This window comes from Lynx canadensis, chromosome D3 (genome assembly GCF_007474595.2).
Source record: "Lynx canadensis isolate LIC74 chromosome D3, mLynCan4.pri.v2, whole genome shotgun sequence".
Lineage (NCBI taxonomy): Eukaryota > Metazoa > Chordata > Mammalia > Carnivora > Felidae > Lynx > Lynx canadensis.
In genome coordinates, this window is record NC_044314.2 from 75,233,252 (window position 1) to 75,256,687 (window position 23,436).

The 23,436-nt window shown below is 54.4% G+C and overlaps 1 protein-coding gene across 1 annotated transcript; it reads left to right on the top strand.

The window, feature by feature from the left end:
• Positions 1 to 454: 454 nt before the first annotated feature.
• On the top strand, positions 455 to 23,175 carry LOC115528509 (glycolipid transfer protein). The gene is made up of 5 exons (XM_030336676.1): positions 455 to 642; positions 16,105 to 16,163; positions 17,200 to 17,333; positions 20,015 to 20,165; positions 22,007 to 23,175. The coding sequence occupies exons 1-5, from the start codon at positions 540 to 542 to the stop codon at positions 22,187 to 22,189; spliced, it is 630 nt and encodes a 209-aa protein (XP_030192536.1). The 5' UTR covers positions 455 to 539; the 3' UTR covers positions 22,190 to 23,175.
• The last annotated feature ends 261 nt before the right edge of the window (positions 23,176 to 23,436 follow it).

A 23,436-nucleotide genomic window follows, 5' to 3' on the forward strand; every position in this document is an offset into this window, starting at 1 on the left:
TAAAATTGGGCTGGTAGGTGAGTGGAGTTGTGACCTGGGCAGCTCTACGCCCCCATCAGGCGAGGACCCGGCCCGAGCCGGTCCTCCCGGGTTGGGGGCGGAGGGGGAACACGCCGCCCCGCCGGGGCCGCAGGGAACGCCCGCAGAAGGTTCACCTGGGAGCGGCTCACCTGGGCGGACCTAGACTGGCGAGTCCGCGCGCTTTCAGGCCGGACTGGCCGGCCCCGCCCCCTGACCAATGGCGGCGGGGAGGCGGGCGGCGACGGGCGCGGATTGGACGGGCGGGCGCGACGGCGGGCGCGGATTGGCGCGGGCGGGTGGGGGCGGGGCGGCGCGTCTGGGCGCTTAGGCGCTTGGCCTGCGGGCGGCGCTGAGCGCTCGGCTACGCGGGCGCGGCGAGAGCGGAAGTGGCGACGCTGGCGTCCCCTGAGTCTGCGGCGGGCGGCAGTGACGGCCCCAGCGCTGACGGCGGCGGCCCGGGGGGCGGCGTGGACGCCCGCGGCGCCGGCTGGGGCATCACCGCCGGCCTCGACCCCGAAATGGCGCTGCTGGCCGAGCACCTGCTGAAGCCGCTGCCCGCGGACAAGCAGATCGAGACGGGGCCCTTCCTCGAGGCGGTGTCCCACCTGCCGCCCTTCTTCGGTGAGCAGGGGTGAATGGGGGAGCCAGCCCGCAGCTCTTCTCCGGAGCGCTCCCAGATGCACCCGAACCCCCCTTCTCCCGAGCATCCTCCAGCCGTCCCTCTCCCGGACACTCCAGATCCTATTTCCCCAGGCACCCAAGACCCCCTTTCCTTACAGGCACCCCAGGTTCTCCCTCTCCCGGACACCCCCAGATCCTTCGTCTCCTCCAGACACTCCACTCCTTCATTTCCACCACCTCACACTCCACCGTTTCCTTAAGATGCCCACCCCCCTCCCGCCGCGCCAGTTCTCCACTTCCTTGGGCTCCCCCAATCATCCCTCTCCCCCAGACACCCCTGACACTTCCAATCCTCCCATCTCCCCGAAAGCATCCCGCCCCTTCAACCCCAAATCCTGTATCCCTCACCCTATCATTCCCTTCTTGCTTTTCAGAATGGCTTTCGACTCCCTCCCCTTAACATAACCCTCCCATTCCATAAGCCCTCTCTTTTCCTTACATTCTCCAGCCTCCCCCTCGCAGGTGTGAACACTTCTGTCCTCAGAATTCCCCCATTCCAGATCAAAGACACCCCACCCCTGCTCCAAGGGAGGAAGGATGAGGAGGGAGGTTTTAGGGGGAACCACCTAAAGTTTTTCCTCCATTTAGAACAGGGGTCAGGTCAGGGGAAGCTGCTTTGTGGGGTGACGTCAGACACAGAGTGCTTGGCATGGGCTCTGGAAGAAGACCCCTGCCTCATACGGCAGGTCCAGGAAGGCTGTGGGAGCATGAGGAAGGCAGTTGCTAAGCCAGTTTCAGAGCGTCCTTCCTCACCTCCCTGAGCCCGGCCCGGGCCCTGGATGGAAAATGGGAAATAGAAGACAATACCACCGGCCGCTGCCCTTTGCCTTTCGGGTCCTGGCTAAAGGTGCAACCTGACCCTACCGTGTGGGCTTGCCCTGCGCCTTGCCCTGCTCATTCACTCGGTGGCCTTGCAGGAAGATACCCGTCCCCAGGACAGAGTTCAGCTGTGACCCACAAACTGACAGAACCTTAACACCGACCTGGGGCCGAAGAGATCTGGCACACGGACAGCCACTCCCATTACCCCTAAGTGGGTGGTCCCCATCTGTGAAATGGGTTTGCTGATTTCTCAGGCTAGCTGCGAGGGGGTAAATGTGTGTAAAGCTGTGAGGCCTTAAATGCCAAATGGATCTTGGCTGTGGGGGGAGCGGTTATCGCATCAGTTCCTTGGTCCAGTTTTGGTTCCTTCACATAGTAGATGATTAATCAGGGTTGGAGCGAGTGCAGTCACCTGGTTCGTATGATCCTCAGACCTGGGTTAGCAACCCGAGAGCAGGGTCTTGGCCTTTTATGTCCGCAGCTGCACCCTCAGTACCCAGAGCAGTGCCTGGCACATAGTAGGTGCTTAGTCCATCCTCATGGCGTGTCTGAAATGTTCTTATCGGTTATCTCAGTGTTGAAATAACACTGACTCTCCAGGCAGGGGCTCGGGAACTCACTGGCTTTGGCACTGAGGAACTTTTTATTTGCATGCCTCCCCCCACCCCCCACCACCTCTTGTTCTGTGAACATTGGCAGGACTCAGCCAGCTTGCCCTGGACAAGGATTCAGAATCTGTTTAAGCTAATGGTTCTCCACTGAGGGCGGTTTTGCCCCTCAGGGGACAGCTGGCAATGTCTAGAGCCATTTTTGTTTGTCACAGCTTGTGCGTGCGTGCGTGTGTGTGTGTGTGTGTGTGTGTGTGTGTGTGTGTTGGGCGGGGCTGGGGGGGTGGCGTGCAGGGAGGTGCTGCTGGCATTCAGTGGGTAGAGGCCAGGGATATGCCGCAAAATACCCTACGATGCAGAGGACAACTTCACCACAAAGAATTGATCCAGCCCCAAATGTTTGCCTTGTCGAGGTGAGAAACCCCAAGTTAATCTCTTTATCTTCGGCAAAGGTGCCCGTACTACGGTTCTGCAGTTGGGGGCACCCTCACCGGATGCGATCATCTGGCTGCTTTTAGAGGAGAGGGGACGGTGGCCCTTGGAGCCAGCAGGGCCAGGATGCCAGGGCTGAAGAGCACCCCCTCCTCCCTTCCTCTGATCTGAAAGGACCCTTGTCTTTGCTGTGAGCCATGTGCCGTGGGGCAGCACATCTGTTGACAGAGGCCCCACTTATACAGACGCCTCCGTGGGTTGGCCCACACAGAATAATTCTTAGCCCTCTTAAAAAAAAAAAAATGTGATAATCCATTTTGAACCATTGTGCTTGTCTGGGAGAAGAGTTTCTCCTGAGGATTTCAGGTTTAGGAGGATGCTCCCACCAGTGGCGTTTCTCTGGGACTCAGGGGTCCGTTGAGATCCACCGTGGGCTCTAACAAGGGGCTCTGTCTCATCTTGGGGGCGTGTGGTCACCTGGATGGATCCGGGTGGCTTGCGTGTGTCTTCTTGAATGGGGCAGGTCTGGCTTAGTGGAGGCAAGAAGTCTGAAATAGGTTGCAGCCACGCTTCCCTCTAAATCAGGGTCTCTCCACCATGGCACGGCTGACGGTTGAGGCAGGATCATGCTTTGTGGTGGGCGCCGTCCTGTGCATTTAGTGGCATCCCTGGCCTCTACCTACTCGATGCCAGTAACACCTCCCTCTCCCCAAGTTGGGACAACGACTTGTGCGAGGAGACAAAATCCGGTTTGAGAACCACTGTTCTTCATATAAATAGGGCAAAGGGTTGAAAGCTGTTTTGTTTTGCTTTAAATGTTTGTTTATTTTTGAGAGAGTGCAGGTGGGGGAGGGGCAGAGGGAGGGGGACAGAGGATCCCAAGCAGGCCCCTCTCCGACAGCAGCGAGCCCAATGTGGGGCTCGAACTCACGAACTGCGAGGTCATGATCTCTGAGCCGAAGTCGGGAGCTCAGCCGACTGAGCCACCCGGGCGCCCCAGAAAGCTGTGTTTTTAAAAAGTATTGAATGCTGTAAGGAAGATCTGTGTATCGAAGGAAAAACTTTACAAGAAGAAATGATAAATAAAAATCTCCCTGTCATCTGTTGAGCACTTACGATGTGCTAGTACTCTAATCCTCTCAGAACCTTTTGAGGTCGGGTTTTTTGGTTTGCTTGTTTTTATTTTGAGAGCATCTCTGTTGACATTCCGAAATACTTTCCTATTGGACTCATTTTTGTCCGTCTTAAGGGAAAATGCATAAGTTGCTTTTTTCCGCCCACTGTATAGCATGACCATCTTCCCATGCCTGTCACCATTTGTCACAGCTGCTTAGAATTCCTTTGTTTGAATGTGGTCATCCTTTAATTAACCAGTCCCCTGCTGTGGGCCACGCACATTGCTTCTCCCGTGGTCTGCTCTCGTGAACAACTCTCGTAAACAACGCTGCAGTGAACATCCTCGTATATGTTTCTTCGTGTACTTCTTTCATTATTTGTAATTTTTAGAAGTGAAATTGCTGGGTTGAAGGATGCGAAAGCTTTTAGAGCAATCACATTTCTTTCACTTTTGTCGGGTGTGGTTTGTGACAGAGTTGGTCGGCTCGGGTGAATGCTGATTCCTCGGGCTGCGGGTCTGGTGTGGCTTAGAGCGTCCACATCTTGGGCTAGCCCTTCGTCCTTATCTCTGGCCTGAACCTCTGGCGTGGTACAGGCTTTACTATGTCCACTTAGAGTCCAGCCCCTTGTCTGGCTTCTTTCTCCACCTTGACCCAGTAATTGGATCTCATGTCTGAGTGATCAGCTTGCAACTGACTTCTGTGAGGCTTCCTCTCTCATCTTTTAGGTCAATTATGCAGCAATGTTCTACAGTACTAACAATTAGAGGGCGGAGGCAGTGGGAGAGGGGGAGGGAGGGACAGGGATGTCATTTCATCTGGTCACTCCCTGCCTAGAAGCCTCGGTGGCTCCCTATTACCCCACCTTGAAATCTGTGTTGTAGCCTCTCTGGATGGCTTGCAGCCCCACAAGTGGTGCCGTGCCATCACTTGCCTCTGCCCGGCACACCCCTCCTCCTCTCCAGCCTACCACCTTCCTTTGGCCTGGCTGGGCTCCGCTTATCCCTACGGGAAAGTCACCTCATCCGGAAAGTCTTTCCTGACTCCCTTAGACTACCACAGAACCTATCACATTCTGTGACTTTGAGCTATTTCAGCACCTGGCCCCAGGTGAGCTGGTGATATTTGCTGAGTGAATGCTCTTGGTTCCATTCCCATGTTTGTTTTTTTTTTTTTCCCCCTGGGTTCTTTCTAGAAGAAATTTTGCTTTTCTCTCTCTTTCTGAATTAAAATACATAACTCATGGAGTGCCTGGGTGGCTCAGTCAGTTAGGCAGCCTACTTCAGCTCAGGTCATGATGTCAGGGTTCGTGAGTTCGAGCCCCGTGTCGGGCTCTGTGCTGCCAGCTCAGAGCCTGGAGCCTGCTTTAGATTCTGTGTCTCCCTCTCTCTCTGTCCCTCCCCTGCCCCCGCTCTGTCTCTCTCTCAAAAATAAATGTAAACATTAAAAGTTTTTTTAAATAGTAATAAATGAATAAATTTTAAAAAATACATAACTCATAAACCGTACCCATGGCAGACATGACATTATTAATCAGTCATGATACCGCTCTCTCCCTTCTAGTCTAGACACAGCCTCGGTGTTTTTCTTAACACGCTGTTCCAGGTCAGTCGGACGTGGTGCATGAAGTCACGCCTGTCTGTTCTCACTGTTTAGGGAGAAACTAAAGATGCAGAAGCGGAAGGGAATGATCTCCGTCTCTCAGTTCTTGACATCCACTTTCTGGGGATGATTTTTCTTCCTTAAGATCTCTTATGTAATTAAATGGACGTTCAGAGAATCAGGCCTTACAGGTATCTGGTGCTCATTAAATAGTCGTAGGGGAAACCCCAGAAAGAGTGATTTCCCATCCCTTTGGTTCAGTGCTCGTTCTATTTGGGGGGGGGGGGGACATTTGCAGCCCAGAAGGACAGAATTATCTTCTTGTTATACAGCCAGAGAAACCGAGGCCCGAGAGGTTAGGTGACATGCCCAGGGTCACACAGCCAGGGGGTAACCAGTGGAGCCCAGCCACAGCTCAGGTCAAACCAGAACTCGGGCCTCAGGCCTCAGGATTCCTTATGCAGCGGTCTTGGCCATGTGCCGCTTGCTGTCCTGGCTTCCTGTCCGGCAGAGGAGAAACCCCCTTCTGCCCCGCGTGGAGCCACCTGCATGGCCACTAAAGAGTCCAGGGGGCACAGTGACGGGTTCAAGATGCGGAACCGCAAACCAGATATGCAGCTTTCCTCCCGGGTGTTTGCCTCGTAATTGGCCCTCCAAGCTGGGCCCCCCCGCAACCCTTGCTCATTTGAATGCAAATTTGAATGACTGGGATATAGAAGTCACCCAGTCATCCCAAACAGGTCAGCTTCTCCTGTAATTGGAACATGGCGTTAACCGCCTGGGAACCAGCCCCACTTAACACCCCTTGGCCTGGGAGTAAGAAGTTCCCCTTCTTTGAGGGAAGTTATCTGCCCCAGGGCAACAAGTACCTCCTGGGACTCGGAACCACCTATCAGATCTCTGCGGTGTTTTAAAGCTAATATCGCAAGAGAGATGAGCAAGAAACTGGATTAAACCGTCTTACTATAGCAGGTTAGTTATCATTTTGGTTGAGTGTCTGTTGAAGGCTGGATTCTGTAGGGACCGGACATAGACTGTGTGCCTGTGAGGGACGCTTTTAGAGGAAACTGTGTCCCTGTGGGAGGAAGAGGCCAAAAACACACTTTCTGCAATAGGGTTTTGCCATTTTGAAACTACCAGGAGACTCTTAGTGGCTGGTAGTGCCTTTGCAGGTAGTGGGTGGGGGTCCACTAGACTTGAGGAGCACCTACTGTGTGCCCGATGTCCTTCTGATGTGTCACGCTCATGATCTCACCTGGCCCAGGGAAGATCTGCATGACCCCTGATGACAGAGGTGCCGCTGACTCCCCTGTGTTAGCCGGTTGTGTCTGTAACAGCTGTGAGTTGGCTGCTTTTGAGGCTCAACCGGGAGAAGTCACTTTGAACTTGGGTCCGTTGTCTGCTGAAGGCCTTGCTCTGAAAATCATAGGTAGATGAATGGGAAGAAACACGGGCCCTGGCGGCAGGCCGAGCCCACGCGAGCTTGAGTCCTGGTTCCACGGTGCCAAGGCCGTGTCCACGCCTAAGTTCATCCCCTCTCTAGGCCTCCAGCCCCGACTGGGCTTGGCCTCCCAAGAAGGATGGAGGTGACCTTCCCAAATGATTTGGGTGCTCAGCGCCCAGAATCGCTCCATCTTTGCCCAGATAGGACGGGTGGCCTCAGGCCTTCAGACACTGCCACACAGCCCCTGGGAAAGAAACAAAGATTTCCAGAAAGAAGCTGTCTCTCCATCTGTGGGTCTGGTGACCGACGGCCAGGGCTTGGGGCCAGCTGCTGGTCTGAGACCGCTCTAGCACCCTCATTTATAACATCCAGAGACCACCGGTGCCCGCCTGCTTTGTCCTCCAGTGACTGCGAGTAGATCCTCCTCGTCCCCATGTTCAGAAAAGTCTGGCCCTGAGGTCAAGGACTGAAGTCTGGCTTCTGCTCCTGGAGGGACTCAAATGGACAAGTAGGAGGGAAAGTGTCCACTCTGTCTCTTGCTAGCTCATCCAGGCCTGCCTCACCTCCAGCACAGGGCTGCTTGAAGGAACAGTGCCCCACTGCGAATCCCTCAGGGGCAGAGGTCGGGCCCTCCCGGGGCCCAGCAGTGCACCCAGCAGAGCGGAGTTGTCCAGAGGTGTCGACCTGAAAGGGAATGGGAAGAGCGAGTGACAGAGGGCTTTGTAAAATATAACGCACGACCCCGATCACAGCTAGCGTGACTCCTGTCTTGAGTGGCGCCCACGTGCCGAGCTTTGAACGAGTCTCTGTCTCATTTCTAAGCCTTCTAATGACCTTACAAATTCAGAAGGAGTAGCACCATTTTACAGAAGAAGAAACCAAGGTTCCGAGTGGGGAAGGGAGTTGACCAGGTCGGCACAGCTGGGAAGTGGTCCACGGGGCTGAGAAGTGGGCTGGCCCTGTGATAAGGGAGGGCAGCACTCAAAGACCCGGGAGGTCTTACTCCGGGCAGAAGTAGCCCCGTTTCTGGCCCTTCCCTGCTGTTTGGGAGTGGGGGAGGGGAATGCTAGGAAATCCCCATCTGGCCAAGCAGCTGGTTTCAGTGAGCCACCCCGGGCTCTGGTCTTAGGTTTCATTGTTTCAGTTTAAAAACCGCCTGGGTGGATGTTCACTCCTTTTGTTGCTTTCTTACAGTGTTACTTGTTATCGGGGGCTTTTTTTTTTTTTTCTTTTTGGTTAGCGTGTTAACTGTATCTGAGCTTTTAAGTCATTACAGCTGATCCGCCCTCTCCAGGGTCCCATAAAAACCAGCCAGCTCACACTTTCCTGTGCTCGGAAGTGATTCATTTTCTGCGGTGCCGTTCCCCCAAGTTCCCTCACTCCACTCTCATCTGAGAGCCCGTTTTTTTTTTAATGGTCTGGAGTACATTCGAAGTCCTTATTTTATGACAGGAGGTTTCCTGCTAATTGTATCCATATCCATCAGTAGGCTCCACTTTCTCTCCTCCCTCCCTTACTCTCTTTCTTCTGTGATTTCTCAGTCATTGGGAGCCTTCTTCTCTGGATTTCCTCCCTGAAGAAAAGCTTTGTCTGTTGAGAAAGATGAAAATGATGTTATAAATAATAATAATAATAATAATAAGCATAAGGAATACTTTCTTTTTTCCTGAGCATTTACTAGGTGCCAGAGACCGTGCAAAGCCCTTTAAACAACACCTCATTTAAGCCTCCCAGCGACCCGATGAGGTGAGGGTCCTGAGGTGGGGTCCGTTGTCGGCCTCATTTTACAAATGAGGAAGCCGCGGCTCAGAGAGGTTAACTGATTTCTCCCAGGCCACACAGCAAGTAGAGAAAAATGAGTTTCCCAGCCACATCCCCACTTCAGGGGTGGCTTTTGTTGAAGGGGACAACTGTGGACAAAGGGAGTTGGCATGCCGTAGGGGTGATTTTTAATTTATAACCAGTGTTTTGGATTGGTTTTCTTTTGTTTTTAAATATTTATTTTTGAGACAGTGGGGGGGGGGGCAGAGAGAGAGAGAGAGAGAGAGAGAGAGAGAGGGAGGGAGGGAGAGGGAGAGAGACATGGAAAACCAAAGCGGGCTCTGCGCTGACAGCAGAGAGCCCGACACGGGGCTCAAGTCCACGACCCACGAGATCGTGACCTGAGCTGAAATCAAAGAGTCGGGCGCTTAACCCTCTGGGCCACCCGGGTGCCACAGGATTGTTTTGTAAACATCCTTTCCTCTTTAGACAGTAAAAATTTTAAAAACGACAATTCACACAACAATAAAATGCCTTATCTCGAGAAGTCTTAGTTTTACGAAGGTGGACATTCTCAAAGCAGGCCTTAGTATAGACTGAGCCGTCACACACACACCACATGCCTGTGGATTAATAAATGATTCACTTCCATGGGCTGTAATTTGAGTGCCTCCCATTATGGTCCTTGAAAACCCAGGACCTGTAAAGTTAATCTGCCCCCTATCTTTAACAACGGAACCTAATTATCCAGCTACTGAAAAAAAAAAATTGAATTTGAAATAGAACCTTCATGGGGTGCCTGGGTGGCGCAGTCGGTTAAGCATCCGACTTTGGCTCAGGTCACGATCTCGCAGTCCGGGAGTTCGAGCCCTGCGTCGGGCTCTGTGCTGACCGCTCAGAGCCTGGAGCCTGTTTCAGATTCTGTGTCTCCCTCTCTCTCTGACCCTCCCCCGTTCATGCTCTGTCTCTCCCTATCTCAGAAATAAATAAAAACGTTAAAAAAAAAAGAAATAGAACCTTCCTAAACCAGGCTCCTAGCATCAACGACACAGGCATCCTGTTCTTCCTTTTTGAAGTAAGTATTGGTTGGGGTCGGGGTTTCCATCGTGAATCACACAGGCTGAAAGCAAAGCCTTGTGTCTAAGAAGAGGAGTGCTTTTTATTCCTCTGCCAAAATTATTCCTGAGATGGAATGAGAGGGGGGTCCAGGCAGGGCAGTTCAGTCGCCCCGTTGCCCAGTGTCCGGCAGGTGTCGTGGGGAAGCTTGCACATGTGCTGTGGTCGTGCTCAGAGCGTTCGTAACAACTGTTGCTTTCCAACCACGTTGAAGCCGGGAAAAGCAGGAACGAGTCTGATTCTGGGTGGCATATGGTGACCGATGGCTTGTGGGGCATTCTGCTCTCTGGGCAACCTCCTTCATCTGAACCCTGGCGAATCCCAGGTAGGAGGTTGTCCAGCCAGAATCGTCACGGAGGTCATGCACAAAATGCTTGACCTTGATGCTGACCCCCTTCGTTATTTGTTTCCCAAGTGTCTAGCAGAATGAAAGCGCTACAGAGAAAGCAGGAGGGAGTGGTGCTCCTTGCCCGTCAAGAACAATTTCTTTTCGATTAGGCAACATGGTCCTGAAAACCTGAAAATGCCACGTAGAGCCATTTAGTGAAGGGTTCAGGGGGCCTGTGAGGTTACTGGCTCACACCTTTATCATAATTCCTATCATCGATGATGGCCCTATTTAGAAAACCGTGCGAGGCTTGGTATACGAAAGCAGGGACATTTGTGTTACATTTTGATGCGTTTCATCCAGAGTGGTTGAACTAGAGAAGGTTGGGGCATTCGTTACATTAGACAGCTAAAAAATATTTCGCCGTTTTAATTTTATCTTCTTTTTATTGTCAAGGTAAGACATTTTGTTGTTGTTCTATGTTATGCCATTTTTCTATCAGGTTCGGCTGTTTCTTATTGATTTATCAGAGCTCTTTACATATTAAGGATAATTATCTTTAGTCTATGGTTTGTTTCACAGACCAGCCCTCCGATCATCAGTTTGTTGTTTGCCTGTGATTGGTGATGGGATATCTCCTCATGCCCCATGTAAGAGGTTTCTGGGTTTTGTAATCAGCTTTGTGGTATTTTCCTTATGCCTTCTGGATTGAGTAGCATGCTTAGAAAAACCTTCCACACCAAACAGAAGTGGCCATTTGCCACATATTCCAGATAGCCAAGGCTTATCTGTATTTAGAATCTGTGCCCATTAGGAGTAGTCCCATGGAGTAAGACATTGGAGTTCTAGCTTATCCTTTCCTTTTTTCTTTCTTTCTTTCTTTCTTTCTTTCTTTCTTTCTTTCTTTCTTTCTTTCTCCCTCTCTCTCTCTCTCTCTCCCTCTTTCTCTTTCTCTCCTTTCTTTCCTTTTTTCTTTCTTTCTCTCCTTTCTTTTTTCTTTCCCTATCTCTTTCTCGTCTATCCTTCTTTCCTTTCTCTCTCTCTCTTTCCCTTTCTCTTCTTTCTTTCTTTCTTTCTCTCTCTCTCTCTCTCTCTTTCTTTCTCTCTCTCTCTCTCTCCTTTCTTTCCCTTTCTCTTCTTCTTTCTTTCTTTCTTTCTTTCTTTCTTTCTTTCTTTCTTTGTTTCTTTCACGGAGAAAGAAACTCTCACAACTTTTACAACTTCCTTTCTCCCTGGAGGTAAGATGAGGAACTAGGAAACCATCCAAACCCCCTCCCTCCCTTTTGGCAGAGGGCTTCTGGATGGCATTTTAGAGAGTCTGTTTGCTGACAACAATAAAAACCAACTTGGAGGTATATCTGCAAAACTGGTAAAACAAGAAAGGTAATTTTGGGGCACGGCTACATTCTGTAGGAAAGGTAAGGCTGGGTAGTGTCACAGTCTGCCCAGAGCAGGGGCCAGCCTGAGTTTAAACTATTCAAAAGGCCACCATGTGCTTGGCGATTAAAATCATCTTCTGGTTTTCCTGTCAGAGTACTCTCCTTTTTGGTGAGTTCACCTGGCTGGGACCATTCTAGAAAGAAAGGTGAGGGAGAAGTGGAACCAGCCCTGGTTCTGTAATTACGTCTGAGTGCCTGGCTTCCTCTTTGTGACCCTAGGCAAGTCCCTTGACTTTTCTGGGCCTGGCGGCCTTGGACGACACCAAAGACAGACAAGCCCGGAACTTTTAGCAGGTCATGTTGAAGCAGGTTTCAGCCTCAACTGCACCTGCACACAGCACCTGTGGGCTGCGGACAGTGAGGGACCTGAGCCCGGCACGGTTAAGTCACTTGTCCAAAGTCACAGACCTGGGACCTCAACCCAGACCAGCAGACCTCAGAGCACCACACCGCCTCCTCCCTGCTCCCAGGTGCTCCGAAACTGACCCCGACGTGCGCATCTGCGTGTGCACAGAGATGCCTCTCCTGCTGGAAGTGGACTCTGGGGTCAGCCTCCCCACCCCTCTCTCCTGGGGTCCGCCCACCCCCCCGCCGTCCCTCTCAGCTCCTCCTCCGCTCCCTGCCCTCCCCGGTGGAGCAGAAGCTGTGTCCCTGCGTGGTGGCCACGGCCACAGTAGCCACTGCTCCCAGGGCCCGGCTCCTGCTGACCACAGCGGCCTCGTGGCCCGCGTAGCGCACTGTCAGGAGAACGCGAAACAAAAAGCCTTTCTCCCTGCCACCGGGGCAGGACTGCTCAGAAACCGCACAAGAGCTCTTTTCAGAGCCGAGGAGGCCAGATAACATTTTCCTGCGTCTCTGAAATGCATGCTCAATGACCTGTGTCACTGGGACAGGCCGGTAAACCGCCCATGCGTGGTTGGCAATGACTGGTTCCGGAGCCCCGGGTCTGTACGTTCTCCCATGGAAGGTTCTCCTCGACTCGGCCCGTAGCGGGGAAAGCGATCACACGCGGACCGAGCACTCAGTTGGCACGTATGATGCCTCCCCACGTCGCGCGGCCCCCCAGGGCCAGTCTTCCTACGTTCTCCTTTATCAGAGAAACTGGGGCCCCATCCCCTCCCCGTATTCTCCGCCATCTTGGTGGTATGGGTGCCTCTAGAACCATGCGTCGGGTCAATCGGCACCACCAGTGGGTGGATAGAAAGTGGGACTGGAGGGAAGTTTCCACCGTCGGGCCACTCATTCGTGCCACGCATGCTGGGCACAGGGGGCACAGGGCGGGGGGGAGGGGGGACCCAGGTGACCAGGTCCCTGCCCTCTCAGAGCTCAAGTCCAAGGGGGAGATGGGTGGTAAATAGAATGACACGTGGAACCACAAGCACCGTGAAACGGACTCGGAAAAAAAGTAAAAGGAAAAAATACGACTTTATGAGCAAAAAAACCCCCACAGAAAACACAAGCCCTGACTTTTCCCCCAGCACGTTAAATGCTACAAGTTTTTTCCTAATTTTTAAATGTTTATTTATTTTTTGAGAGAGAGAGAGAGACAGACACAAAGTGCAAGCAGGGGAGGGGCAGAGAGAGAGGGAGACACAATCCAAAGCAGGCTCCAGGCTCTGCGCTGTCAGCACTCAGCCTGATGTGGGGCTCAAACCCACGGAACCGTGAGATTACGACCTGATCCAAAGTCGGACGCTTAACGCACTGAGCCACCCAGGTGCCCCGACAATTTTCAAACATAAGGTAAAATTGAAAGAATTTTACAGTGAATATTTGCACACCCACCACCTGCATTCTGCCATTAATATTTTACTGCACCTGTTTTTCCATCCATCAGTTCACCCTGTATCTTTGGACATTATGCATTTTTGGAGGATGAGGACATGAAGCCATCAGCCAGAGCTGAGGAGCAGTCAGTCCCCATGCAGCACATCCAGGGGACCCGCCTGGTCCCTGTGAGGGTCAGCATTGGTGACCCCTGGCTGCACAGAGGGAACAGTCACTGCGACTGGCTTGCTTGCATTACTATTTAAGTCCAGAACGCCTCGTCCTTTGCGGCAGCCCGTAGTAATGTGCTCCAGGGTTAGCAAATTCCACGACCGTCCCTGCTGGATGAAGTCAGTGGTGCGTCAGGCAAGATGAAAGATTGGGATGGGGTAGTTTGGGAGGCCCGAGTGCTCAGGATTAAGTGGGGCAGGCCGTCTGGACCCCCAGCCCGGCACTCGGGAGCCGCACCTGCACGGCCCCGTGGAAGGAGGTCTGGCCCCACAGGCACGGGAGAGAAGCCCAGTGGATGACAGAAGGCTGGCCAGTCAGCCCGAGGATTCTGTGCCTGAAGCCTGCCCTGGGCCTGACGAGGGGCCTCAAGAAGGCAGAGGATAGAGGGATGTGGGTACAGGCCAAGCGTGTTCCCGTTGGGCAGAGATTCCGCAGGGCCCGTGGCTTCTGAGCACAGCTGGCTGACGTTTGCAGGACCACGGAGCTTGAAGTCGTGAACATGGTCAAAATCCATCTTATTGAGTGTTCGTGCACCGGGCACTCTGCTAAATGCGTCCAGTACATGGTTTTTTAATTCCTGTGACAGTCCTATGAATTAAGTACTATTACTGCCCCATTTGACATGAGAGGAAACCGAGGCACCCAGGCGAGGAGACTTGCTCAACTGGGGTGTGGCCGGGGCAGGATTCAAACAAACCCCATCTGTCTGGATGCCTTCCCCACTTTCTTTCCACTGGCTTCTGGGGTATTTCATTTATAGTGTCTAAAGCCGTTTCCCCAATGCACCTCTTTTAACAGCTGTGCTTGGACTGTTCCAGATGGCTGGCCAGGTGTGCCGGGTCACCTTGGGTGGAATTCAGTCTGCAGCTGCCCCTCCCCCAAGCCTCTGCTCCCGTGTGGCCAAGGTGGCGTGCACACGGAGGCCCCTGCCTGACCTGCCGGGCGAGGAGAGTCTGGCATGTCCCTCCCGTGGGTACCCACGGTGGCCTGCTCGGGCGTCTGTGTCCCCGGGGCCCTGTGGTCTCTGGACACAGCAACGAGGGGGGGAAGAATGTGTTGGGGGAGCACAGCTGGCTTCAGGCTCTGAGGGTGAGGGTCGCGCTGAACCTGCTCACGAGGGAACCAGCCGTTCCCTGCGTGTTTCCTCCATGCCAAGCCCTCAGCAAGGGGCTCTGACCTGTGGGGTGTCTCAGGTCCTCACGACAGTGCCAGAGGGTCACAAAGGAGGGAAAGGAGGGGGGCAGGCTGCTCAGAGTCCCAGGCCCCGCCCATTTCGAGGTCTGCCTTTCATCGACTCAAAGGTGTCACTGGCGGGGCGCCTGGGTGGCTCAGTTGGTTAAGCGTCCAACTCTTGGTTTCTGCTCAGGTCACGGTCTCATGGTTCGTGAGTTTGAACCCGGAGTCTGGCTCTGTGCTGGCATAGTGCAGCCTGCTTGGGATTCTCTCTCTCTCTTCTTCTCTCGCTGCCCCTCCCCCACCCGTGCTCTCCCTCTCGCTCGCTCTCTCGCTCTCAAAATAAATAAACTTCAAAAACAAAGACAAAAAACGGTGTCACCAGTAACACCAAGAAGGGAAAACCCCCTCCAATTAAGAACATTCCGATTCCAGACCTAAACAAAACGTGTGCCTTGGAGGTGGGTTCTTTCAAGTCCTGCCCGCGGCATCTCTGATCGGTCCTGTTGCCCCACTGGCTAGATGGGAAGGCTGAGGCCAGTGCCTGCAGAGCAGGGTGGAGGTTGAGCCCGCGTCCCTCACACTGTGTTAAGTGACTGGGACCCCATTGCTGACGTGTTCTCCCGGGCTCTGAGGCTGGGTCTCCGAACCGTGGAGCCTCTGCGTCGCCAGTTTCTTTCTCTCTTACAGGCTGGTGAATGAGAAGGTCATTTAAAAAAATTTTTTTTTAATGTTTATTATTTATTTTTGAGAGAGAGAGAGAGAGAGAGAGAGAGAGAGAGAGAGAGACAGAGCGTGAGCAGGGGAGGGGCAGAGAGAGAGGGAGACACAGATTTGGGAGCAGGGGCTCCCGGCTCTGAGCTGTCAGCACAGAACCTGATGCGGGGCTCAAACCCATGAAACGCGAGATCATGACCTGAGCCGAAGTCGGACCCTTAACCGACTGAGCCACCCAGGCGCCCGAGAAGGTCATTTTTAATAAATCTGGCCCTTCTGCCTCATAAGATTCCTCAGACTGCCTCCTGGCCAGCTGGTCTATTAGCGGTGATCCGCCTTGTTGGCCAAGAGGGGTTTCTCAGAACATTATTTCTGCAAGGTACTGTATACAGCTGTGTTGATCAATACGTGTGCTATTTACATTTCAATGAATGAAAGTCAAGTAAAATTACAAATTCAGTTTCTCAGTCACACCACATTTCAAGTGCTCGGTAGCCACATGGGGTCTATATTAATGCAGATATAGAACATTTCCATCACTGCAGAAAGTTCTGGGCAGTGCTGTCCAAGAACAAAGGGCGCTGTGGATAAAAGGATTTGCCCCCTAGATATTCCAGTTGGATTTTAAAGGCTCTGACAAGTCCTGCAACAAGAAACTGGTCTCACCTGGAGCCCACCGCTCCAAATTAACTCGCCCACAAGCCTTCTTACCACCTATAAACAGCTCCTCTCGTCCCTAAACACACCAAGTGAACTGCCTTCCGGTTCCCAAGCGTCTGTGGCCTATGGAGTTCCTGAATCTCCTCCTTGTTGGGAATCTGAATCTCTCTTCTGGTTTTGTCCCCAGATTGCCTCGGGTCCCCAGTGTTTACTCCCATCAAGGCAGACATAAGTGGCAACATCACGGTATGTACTTGGCCCAGCAGCCACAGCCCGGAACCTCCACTGGGACTGTGAACCTGCATTAGTCACCAGTGCCCTGCTCCTGGCCGCAGGCTCCCCAGGTTGAGGAACAGGAAGGAGACGTGGAAAACAGGCTTGGCCCCCAGGTCATCTGGCCCAGGGCTCTTGGTGCTCCTTTGAAATCATATACCTCGCAGTCACAGCCTGACGGGGATGACCGTCTGAAGGGTTGACCTGGGAAGGAACCTCCTGGTTCTTGTATCCACCCCGACCAAATGAGAAGTAAACTCCAAAGTCCACGGGTGCATTGGCTCGGCCCTTCCCCCCTCCCCATTCCTGGGTCATCCCCTGGACTGCCGTCACCCAGCCACTGCCCTTCTCCCCGTGAGGATCCACGTACGGCCTGGCCTGCCGCTTGGCCACGCTGGGTTGTCTCATTTTGTCAGCCCAGCGGCCCTTTGAGGCTGGTCTGTCATTATCCGCATTTTACGGACGAGGAAGCCGGGGCTCAGCGGGGTGGAAGGGCTCACCTAAGGTCACACAGCAAGGAAAGGAGCGGAGGTGGGATTCAGATCCAAAGTGCCTGGCTCCGATTCAGGAGCCTTGTTCCCGGGCATCTTTGAATCCCAAAGCGACCGTCCACTTCCGATGCTCAGGGTCTGAGGCGCCATCGATCGTGGTTGGAGAGCATGGACCCTGGAACCGGTCTATGGCGGATCCCGCTGCCAGCTATCCCTTCCCCTGTCTGAGCCTCGCTTTCCCCACTGCAAACGGGGATCATGACAGCAACATCAGGATCACTGGGAGGATCCAGTAGAGCAGCGCCCACAAAGGGCTTTGCCAACCCTCCCGGCTCACGGAAGGTGCTCGGTAAACGTGAACAGTCATGGTAGTTGCTGTCATGTAGTTACTGGCACAAGCCCCTGCTGCTGGTGCTGGCGCGGGTGGGAAGGAGAGGGGTGCTCCCCGACCAGGCGTGGGGGCCGGCCGTCCGTGGGGACGGCCTTTCCAAGGGAGAACCCCGTGTGCTCTGTTTCAGAAAATCAAAGCCGTGTACGACAGCAACCCGGCCAAATTCCGGACCCTGCAGAACATCCTGGAGGTGGAGAAGGAAATGTACGGAGCAGAGTGGCCCAAAGTGGGAGCCACGCTGGCGCTGATGTGGCTGAAAAGGTGATGGGCTTGGGGGGCAGGGCGTGTGTGGCCGTGCAGCCCCGGGGGCCCTGCTCTGCAGACTAGGAGTGTCCAACCCTACTGTTGCCCTCCGAGGCCACCCCCGTTCCTTTCACGTGTGTGAAATGCTGAGAAAAAGTGCCCAAAGGGCCAAGGCCCCCCTGCTGGTGATGCTCCCTTGTTCCAGTCCCATCAGAGGCATAGCAAGTGAGTGCCTACTCTAGACATCGTTCTAATCGTTTTTTACGCCTGATCGTATTTCGTGTGCTGTGAGTTAGGTGTGGTGATCATCCCCATCTCACAGGGGGAGGCCACTGGGGCTCTGGAGGCCAAGTAATGTGCCCAGGTCACAGGGTCAGAGCTGGACCCCAATGGCCAAGCATAGTTGTGCAGGTTGTACACTGCACAAAGGTGTCCTATCTAAGGCTGGTTGCATCATGCACGTGCCAGGTTCGACTTTATGAGAGCTTCTTGACAGAAATACAGCGTCTTGAGGAGAAGGCACTCTCTCTGATTTGCACAGAATTGTCCCATGGGCTGGAGGCAGGGTACCCTGATAGGGGATTTGAACCCAGACAGTCTTACCCCAAACTTGAGAACGCTCATAATCACTATCTATCTATCTATCTATCTATCTATCTATCTATCTATCTATATATATATATATATCATCCTTCCAGCAGATACTTGACCCCACATCCAGTTGTTCTCATCTCACAGATAAGACCACCAAGGCTCAGAGAGAGCCCAGGCAGTTGGCTGGCTGAGCTCACACAGCTCTCTACCAGCCACAGAATTCTCCTTTAGCTGTGTAGACACCACTGGCAGCTGCCATGAAGCCAGGCACATACTCCGCCCCATGGATGTTCCTAGTGTTGCCCTCTCTTGGGCCTGCAGTCAGGAAGGGTGCTCCTCCCCTGTGTCTCTCCCCAGCCCCAGCCGGCCGCCTCTCCCCACCACATACTTCTTCGGTGAAATGGAACAGAGAGAGTCTGCCGCCTGGAGGGCGCAGCCGAGAGGACGTCAGGGGGGTGGGTGGGCTGCAGTTAACGCCCTCACAGCATGTTTTAGGGACCACCCCCACCCACTTTTGTCTCTCGGTGAGAGACTCACAGGCCTGGGTGAGGCCCGCTCCCTGGTTCATCCATCGGCAAGTTCTGCCGGTTTCTTAGGAGGAGCAAGGCAGATGGTGATGTTCAGCTCGGTTAGATTGTTCGTGTCCCGATCAGACACGGGCAGAGCCGGGTGACTGGGAGGGCGGGTGAAGGGAGACGCCAACTGGCTGAGCACGTAATAAGCACCTGCTGTGTGCTGGGCCTGTGGGATGCCGCATCGAACAAGTGGGGTCCCTCTTCAGATACCACAGCCTGAGTAGGGTATCTGGCTGGTGGGTGCATCCCGACAGCAGGGTAGCAGTGCCTAGAGCGGAGAGAGGTCAGGGAGGGCTTCCTGGAGGAGAGGTGCCAGGCAGAGTCTCTGGGACTGAGCAGGAGGGTCCCAGGAGGACGAGGCCTTGGAGAGGTGGGAGGGCAGGAGAGGCCCGGTGCCTGCTAGTACGGAGGGTCTGGTCTCACAGGTTCTGGATGTGAGGCAGGAGCAGGGAGGGACCAGGCGGGATTGGACAGAGGTGAGTCCCAGCCTGATCGGGGTGCTGGGGAGCCACCGAGGGCCATGAAGGTGTTCAGCCACAGGGTCAGATGGCACCCCATCCCGGCTGCTGGGTAGAGGGCGGTCATTAGGGCTGTGGCGAGGCAGGGGCTCAGCAGAGGTGGCCGGGCAGGACGGGGCTGGGATTGTCCCCTGGGCTCAGTCCCACAGCCCAGGCTGACCCCTGATGGTTAAGGGCTCTGATTCAGGTATGGAGGACTTCCCTTTACCTCACAGGTGACAAAGAGACCCTTTAGTCCCAGTGCTCCTGCCCCTAAAAGCCTCCCCTCCTCCCCCGCCAGCCTGATCCCCACCTCTCTGCAGGGAAGGAACAGAGCAGCTCATCCAGGGACTCCGGGGGGAGAGGGAAGGATGGGGAAGGAAGGAGTCGGGCTCCAGGGTCAGACAGTGGGGTTCGCATCCTGGCCTTTGCCTGAGCCTTTCGGGGGTGCCTCGATGTTCTCCTCTGTGAAACGGGCAGGTTGTGCTGAGCCTAGCCTCCTGGGGCCGAGGGAGCCGGAGGTGAGATGCCGTGCATTCAAGGGCCTGGAGGAGGGGCTCAAGTGGCCACGGGAGGGTGTGGACAGTGGCTGGGGCGGTGGTGGAGGCGGGGCGTCCAGGCACAAGGCGGGCCCGTCAGTGTGTCCACAGTCCGTGGTCCGCGAGCTGACGCGTGGCGGGGGCTGGCCGCGTGGACACAGAAGTGGGCAAGGCAGGCCCAGACCCGGCCTCGTAGACCTCGCAGCCCGGCGGGGAGCGCGGCCAGCGGCCAGCGGCAGGTCTCCTCTGGACAAGGTGCTCGGGAGCCGCTGCGCTGAGCCGGCTGGTCACGTTACACGTAAGCGGGGTCGAAGCTATCACCTGAGGAGTGACCACCACCGGGAGCGTGTGTGCGCGTGCGTGTGTGTGCGTACCCGCGGCTCAGAGCGGGCGCTCGGGTCCAAGTGCGTCAGGGTCTGTGCGGGGGTGTGCCGGCGGCGTGGCGGGTCCGAGTGCGCCCGGTCCTGAAGCGCCGTCTCTCTCCCGGGCCGCAGGGGCCTCCGCTTCATCCAGGTCTTCCTCCAGAGCATCTGCGACGGGGAGCGGGACGAGAATCACCCCAACCTCATCCGCGTCAACGCCACCAAGGCCTACGAGATGGCCCTCAAGAAGTACCACGGCTGGATCGTGCAGAAGATCTTCCAGGTGAGCCGGCGCCCCCTCCTGCCATGGCTTAGCCGCGGCCCTGGGGGACCTGGTTGGGCCCAGCTGAGCCTATTCGGGGTGAGGCTGGCTCACGCAGGGGCCCTGTCACGTGCGCTCGCCCAGCCCCATCTGTGGCCGCGGTGGGTGTTCCTAGAGCTGCTCCGTGCTGTTTCCGTTGAGTGTCCCGTGACGCCTGACTGGGGGACTGTGGGAGCAACCCTGGCGGAGACTCTTGAAGACCGAGGGTCGCTGGCGGGCAGGCCTGTTTGGCCCCTTGGATTCTGCCCGGATCCTCACCCCGGGAAGGGAGGGGAAGAAGGGCTCCTGTACCCACCAGGGCATCTGCTAAAGAGACGCGGGTCCACAGGGCTCTTGGTGGCTTACGTTGGGGTGACATTAGCCAGGGTTTCTGGAAGTGGGGCTTCAGCACCAGCCTGGTTGCCTGGGGGCCCCCAGGATCGCCAGCTGAGAGGCCCATCGGGAAGATGTCAGGAGGTCCTTGGGGTGCCCCCCATGCTGTCTCTGGCTAACTCTCGTCTCTTGGCCCCTCGTCTGGCCCAGCCTGTCCTGGCCACCCTCCCCTGCAGCCCATCCCCTGTCCCCTGAGAAGCCGGGTCCAACAGGGTGGTCTCTTTCCTACAAGGCACAGGCTGGGACAGGAGCCAGTCTGGGTACAGGCAGGAAGAGCTGGGCCACCTCTGACTGTCCCCCCTGGTGGGGCTGGGGGCAGGGCCCAGGTGGGTGCCATGAAGCCCTGCTCCCCCTCCCCCACGCTGTGTTGCCCCCTGCAAAGTCCTTGCAACCCACACCTGAGTGATAACAGTATGTCCTGTGTGCCTGGCCCCGGGCGGGCTGCCCACACATTCTACTCTTCACGAACGCACATCCTCACCTCCATTTCACAGATGAGGAATCTGGTGCTCAGAGAGGTTGGTTAATTATCTCGCTCAAGGTCACACAGTAAGATGCGGTCTGGGATTCCACCTCCCTGAGCCTCAGCATCGTCATCTTTCAAATGGGCGTAAACTAGGCCTCACCTCCAAGGGTTGTAGTAAAGATTAAAGGAGTTAATATGTACAAAGTGCTTGGTGCCTGGTTTACACTCAGTAAATCAAAGCTTTACTGCTGCTGTTCGTACGGATGATATTATTATTTATACCCACCCCAGCCTGTCTAACTCCTAGCCTAAGCTTCTGACTCAGCTGCAACCTTTTCTTTCTGGCTCTGCAATTCTGCACGTTACCTGTTCTCTGTACTTTTCAAGTGTCAGGGGAGCCTTGAAATTTAGGGACATGTCGCCGCCCCCCCCCCCCCCCCGAAGGAGAAAAGAGGCCCCCGTCCATGTCAGCAGCCCTCTCCCCTGGTCCGAAAGTGAGGTCTCTGAAAAAGCAGTCCACCTTCTCCAGAGCAGGGGACCCAGAGGGAAGCGGCTCGTCCATGCTGAGCACCTACTGTGTGCCTGGTGCCATGCTGAGTACTTTGCACAACCTCCTTGATCCTTACGAGAGCAACCTGATGCCCGTGGGTGCCATTATCATCCCGATTTTACAGATGAGGAAACTGAGGCTCAGAGAGGCTAAGTAACTTGCTCAAGGCTCACAGCTAGTCGGCGGCACAAGCTGGAATTTGAACCCAGGTCTGTCTGTCCCCGAAGCTGGTGTCCTTCCTGCTGTCCCTCACGGGGGTAGAAGGGAACACACATCTCCCTCTTCCTTTCCCTTCCGACACCATGAGTAGCAGGGACCTCGGGGACACCCCCTCCCAGAACCCCACTGTGCCCCGCCTGGCGGCCCCTGCTGGTCCCCTAACTCTGTGCCCCCTCCCCTCTCGCCCGTCTCAAGGCAGCGCTCTACGCGGCACCCTACAAGTCTGACTTCCTGAAAGCGCTCTCCAAGGGGCAGAACGTGACAGAGGAAGAGTGCCTGGAGAAGGTCCGTCTCTTCCTGGTCAACTACACGGCCACCATCGACGTCATCTACGAGATGTACACCAAGATGAACGCCGAGCTCAACTACAAGGTGTAGGCACGCGCGCCCCAGCAACCGGCTAACCCGAATCACTGTGAATCAAGCTGGCGGGCCGCCCGCACCGGCCCGCGTGCCCCCACCCCGGAGCGGCCCAGAGTCCGGCCGGGGTCTGCAGGGGCCGGGCGGCCCAGGTTTTTATTTTTAAGTCATTTTTGGGGGTTTATCCTCACGGAGCAATAAATAACGATCCTACTTCCGAATCTCCTTTGAATTTCACAACAGCACAGACTGACTTTATCCCTTCATTTCAGTGTGGGAAAGATCAATTAATGTTTCTAATCAAGTTCTAAGGTTTGTTTTTGTTTTTTTTCTCCCCCCACGCGGAGCATAACTCTGGGGGAACTGTGTGTCATACCCCTCCCTTGAAAAAGAAGCATGTGTCCTTAGGATCTGGCTGAATGATGTTTTGGGTATTTTAAGGACCATGAGGAGTTTGATCTGAAATTACACAGAGCCCCTGTTGTGGGATTTTTTTTTTTTTTTAAAGCAAACTGGCGTGTGTTCTCATGTGGTTTGCACAGCCCGACCTCACAACAGTCATTAAAGATACTGCTCTTTCTTACTGTCTTTTGCCAGACAGTTTTTTTATAGCCGAAACCAACCAGCAAGCCTTTGATGGCCACGGGGAGGGTTATTTTAAAGCTATCAGGCACAAATGAGTGGCCCTGTGTGACTATATTTGCATTTTTCTGCGTAGTTATTTTCTTCAGGGACAGCTTTTCCAACCTAAGAAACTACCTACTGTGTGAACTCTCTCAAGGGGGAGAGGATGAACCCTCCATCTACTGAGACCCAAGAAAAATGCCTCGCTGCCTTAACTGTCCTTCTTGGCGCTAAAAAGAGCTGTGTTTTTTAAAGTGTTGGGGCGAACAGAGCAGCCCCAAAAGAATTGATGTGTGTTAAAAACCCACTGAGGAACAATTGGTGATTTTTATGCAGAGACTAAATGATCCTTAATAAACAAATCTCTATTTTGGAATCACCTTGGTGTGCTGGTTTTGGTTCTTGATCCCTTTCCCACCCCCCTGCTTCTGGATAAGAGGTTACAACTGGGGACCAGCCAGGGCCCTGCTTTCTGGCCTCCGTGGTTTACAAAAATAGAAGTGGTTGCCACATTGAGAAACTGGAGAAATTTCACACACAAATCTTGATTTCTAGCTTCTTTAGAAGAAAAATCAGACTGCGTGGCAGGAGCTGGGGAATAATTGCCCCCTTGGCTGGGTAGGACAAGTGGACAAATATAT

Excerpts from the sequence above, each read along its gene's own strand:
- LOC115528509 (XM_030336676.1), top strand. The coding sequence starts at position 540 with ATGGCGCTGCTGGCCGAGCACCTGCTGAAGCCGCTGCCCGCGGACAAG. Across the intron at positions 16,164-17,199 it reads ACATAAGTGGCAACATCACG|AAAATCAAAGCCGTGTACGA; the intron begins GTATGTACTTGG and ends GCTCTGTTTCAG. Across the intron at positions 20,166-22,006 it reads TCGTGCAGAAGATCTTCCAG|GCAGCGCTCTACGCGGCACC; the intron begins GTGAGCCGGCGC and ends GCCCGTCTCAAG.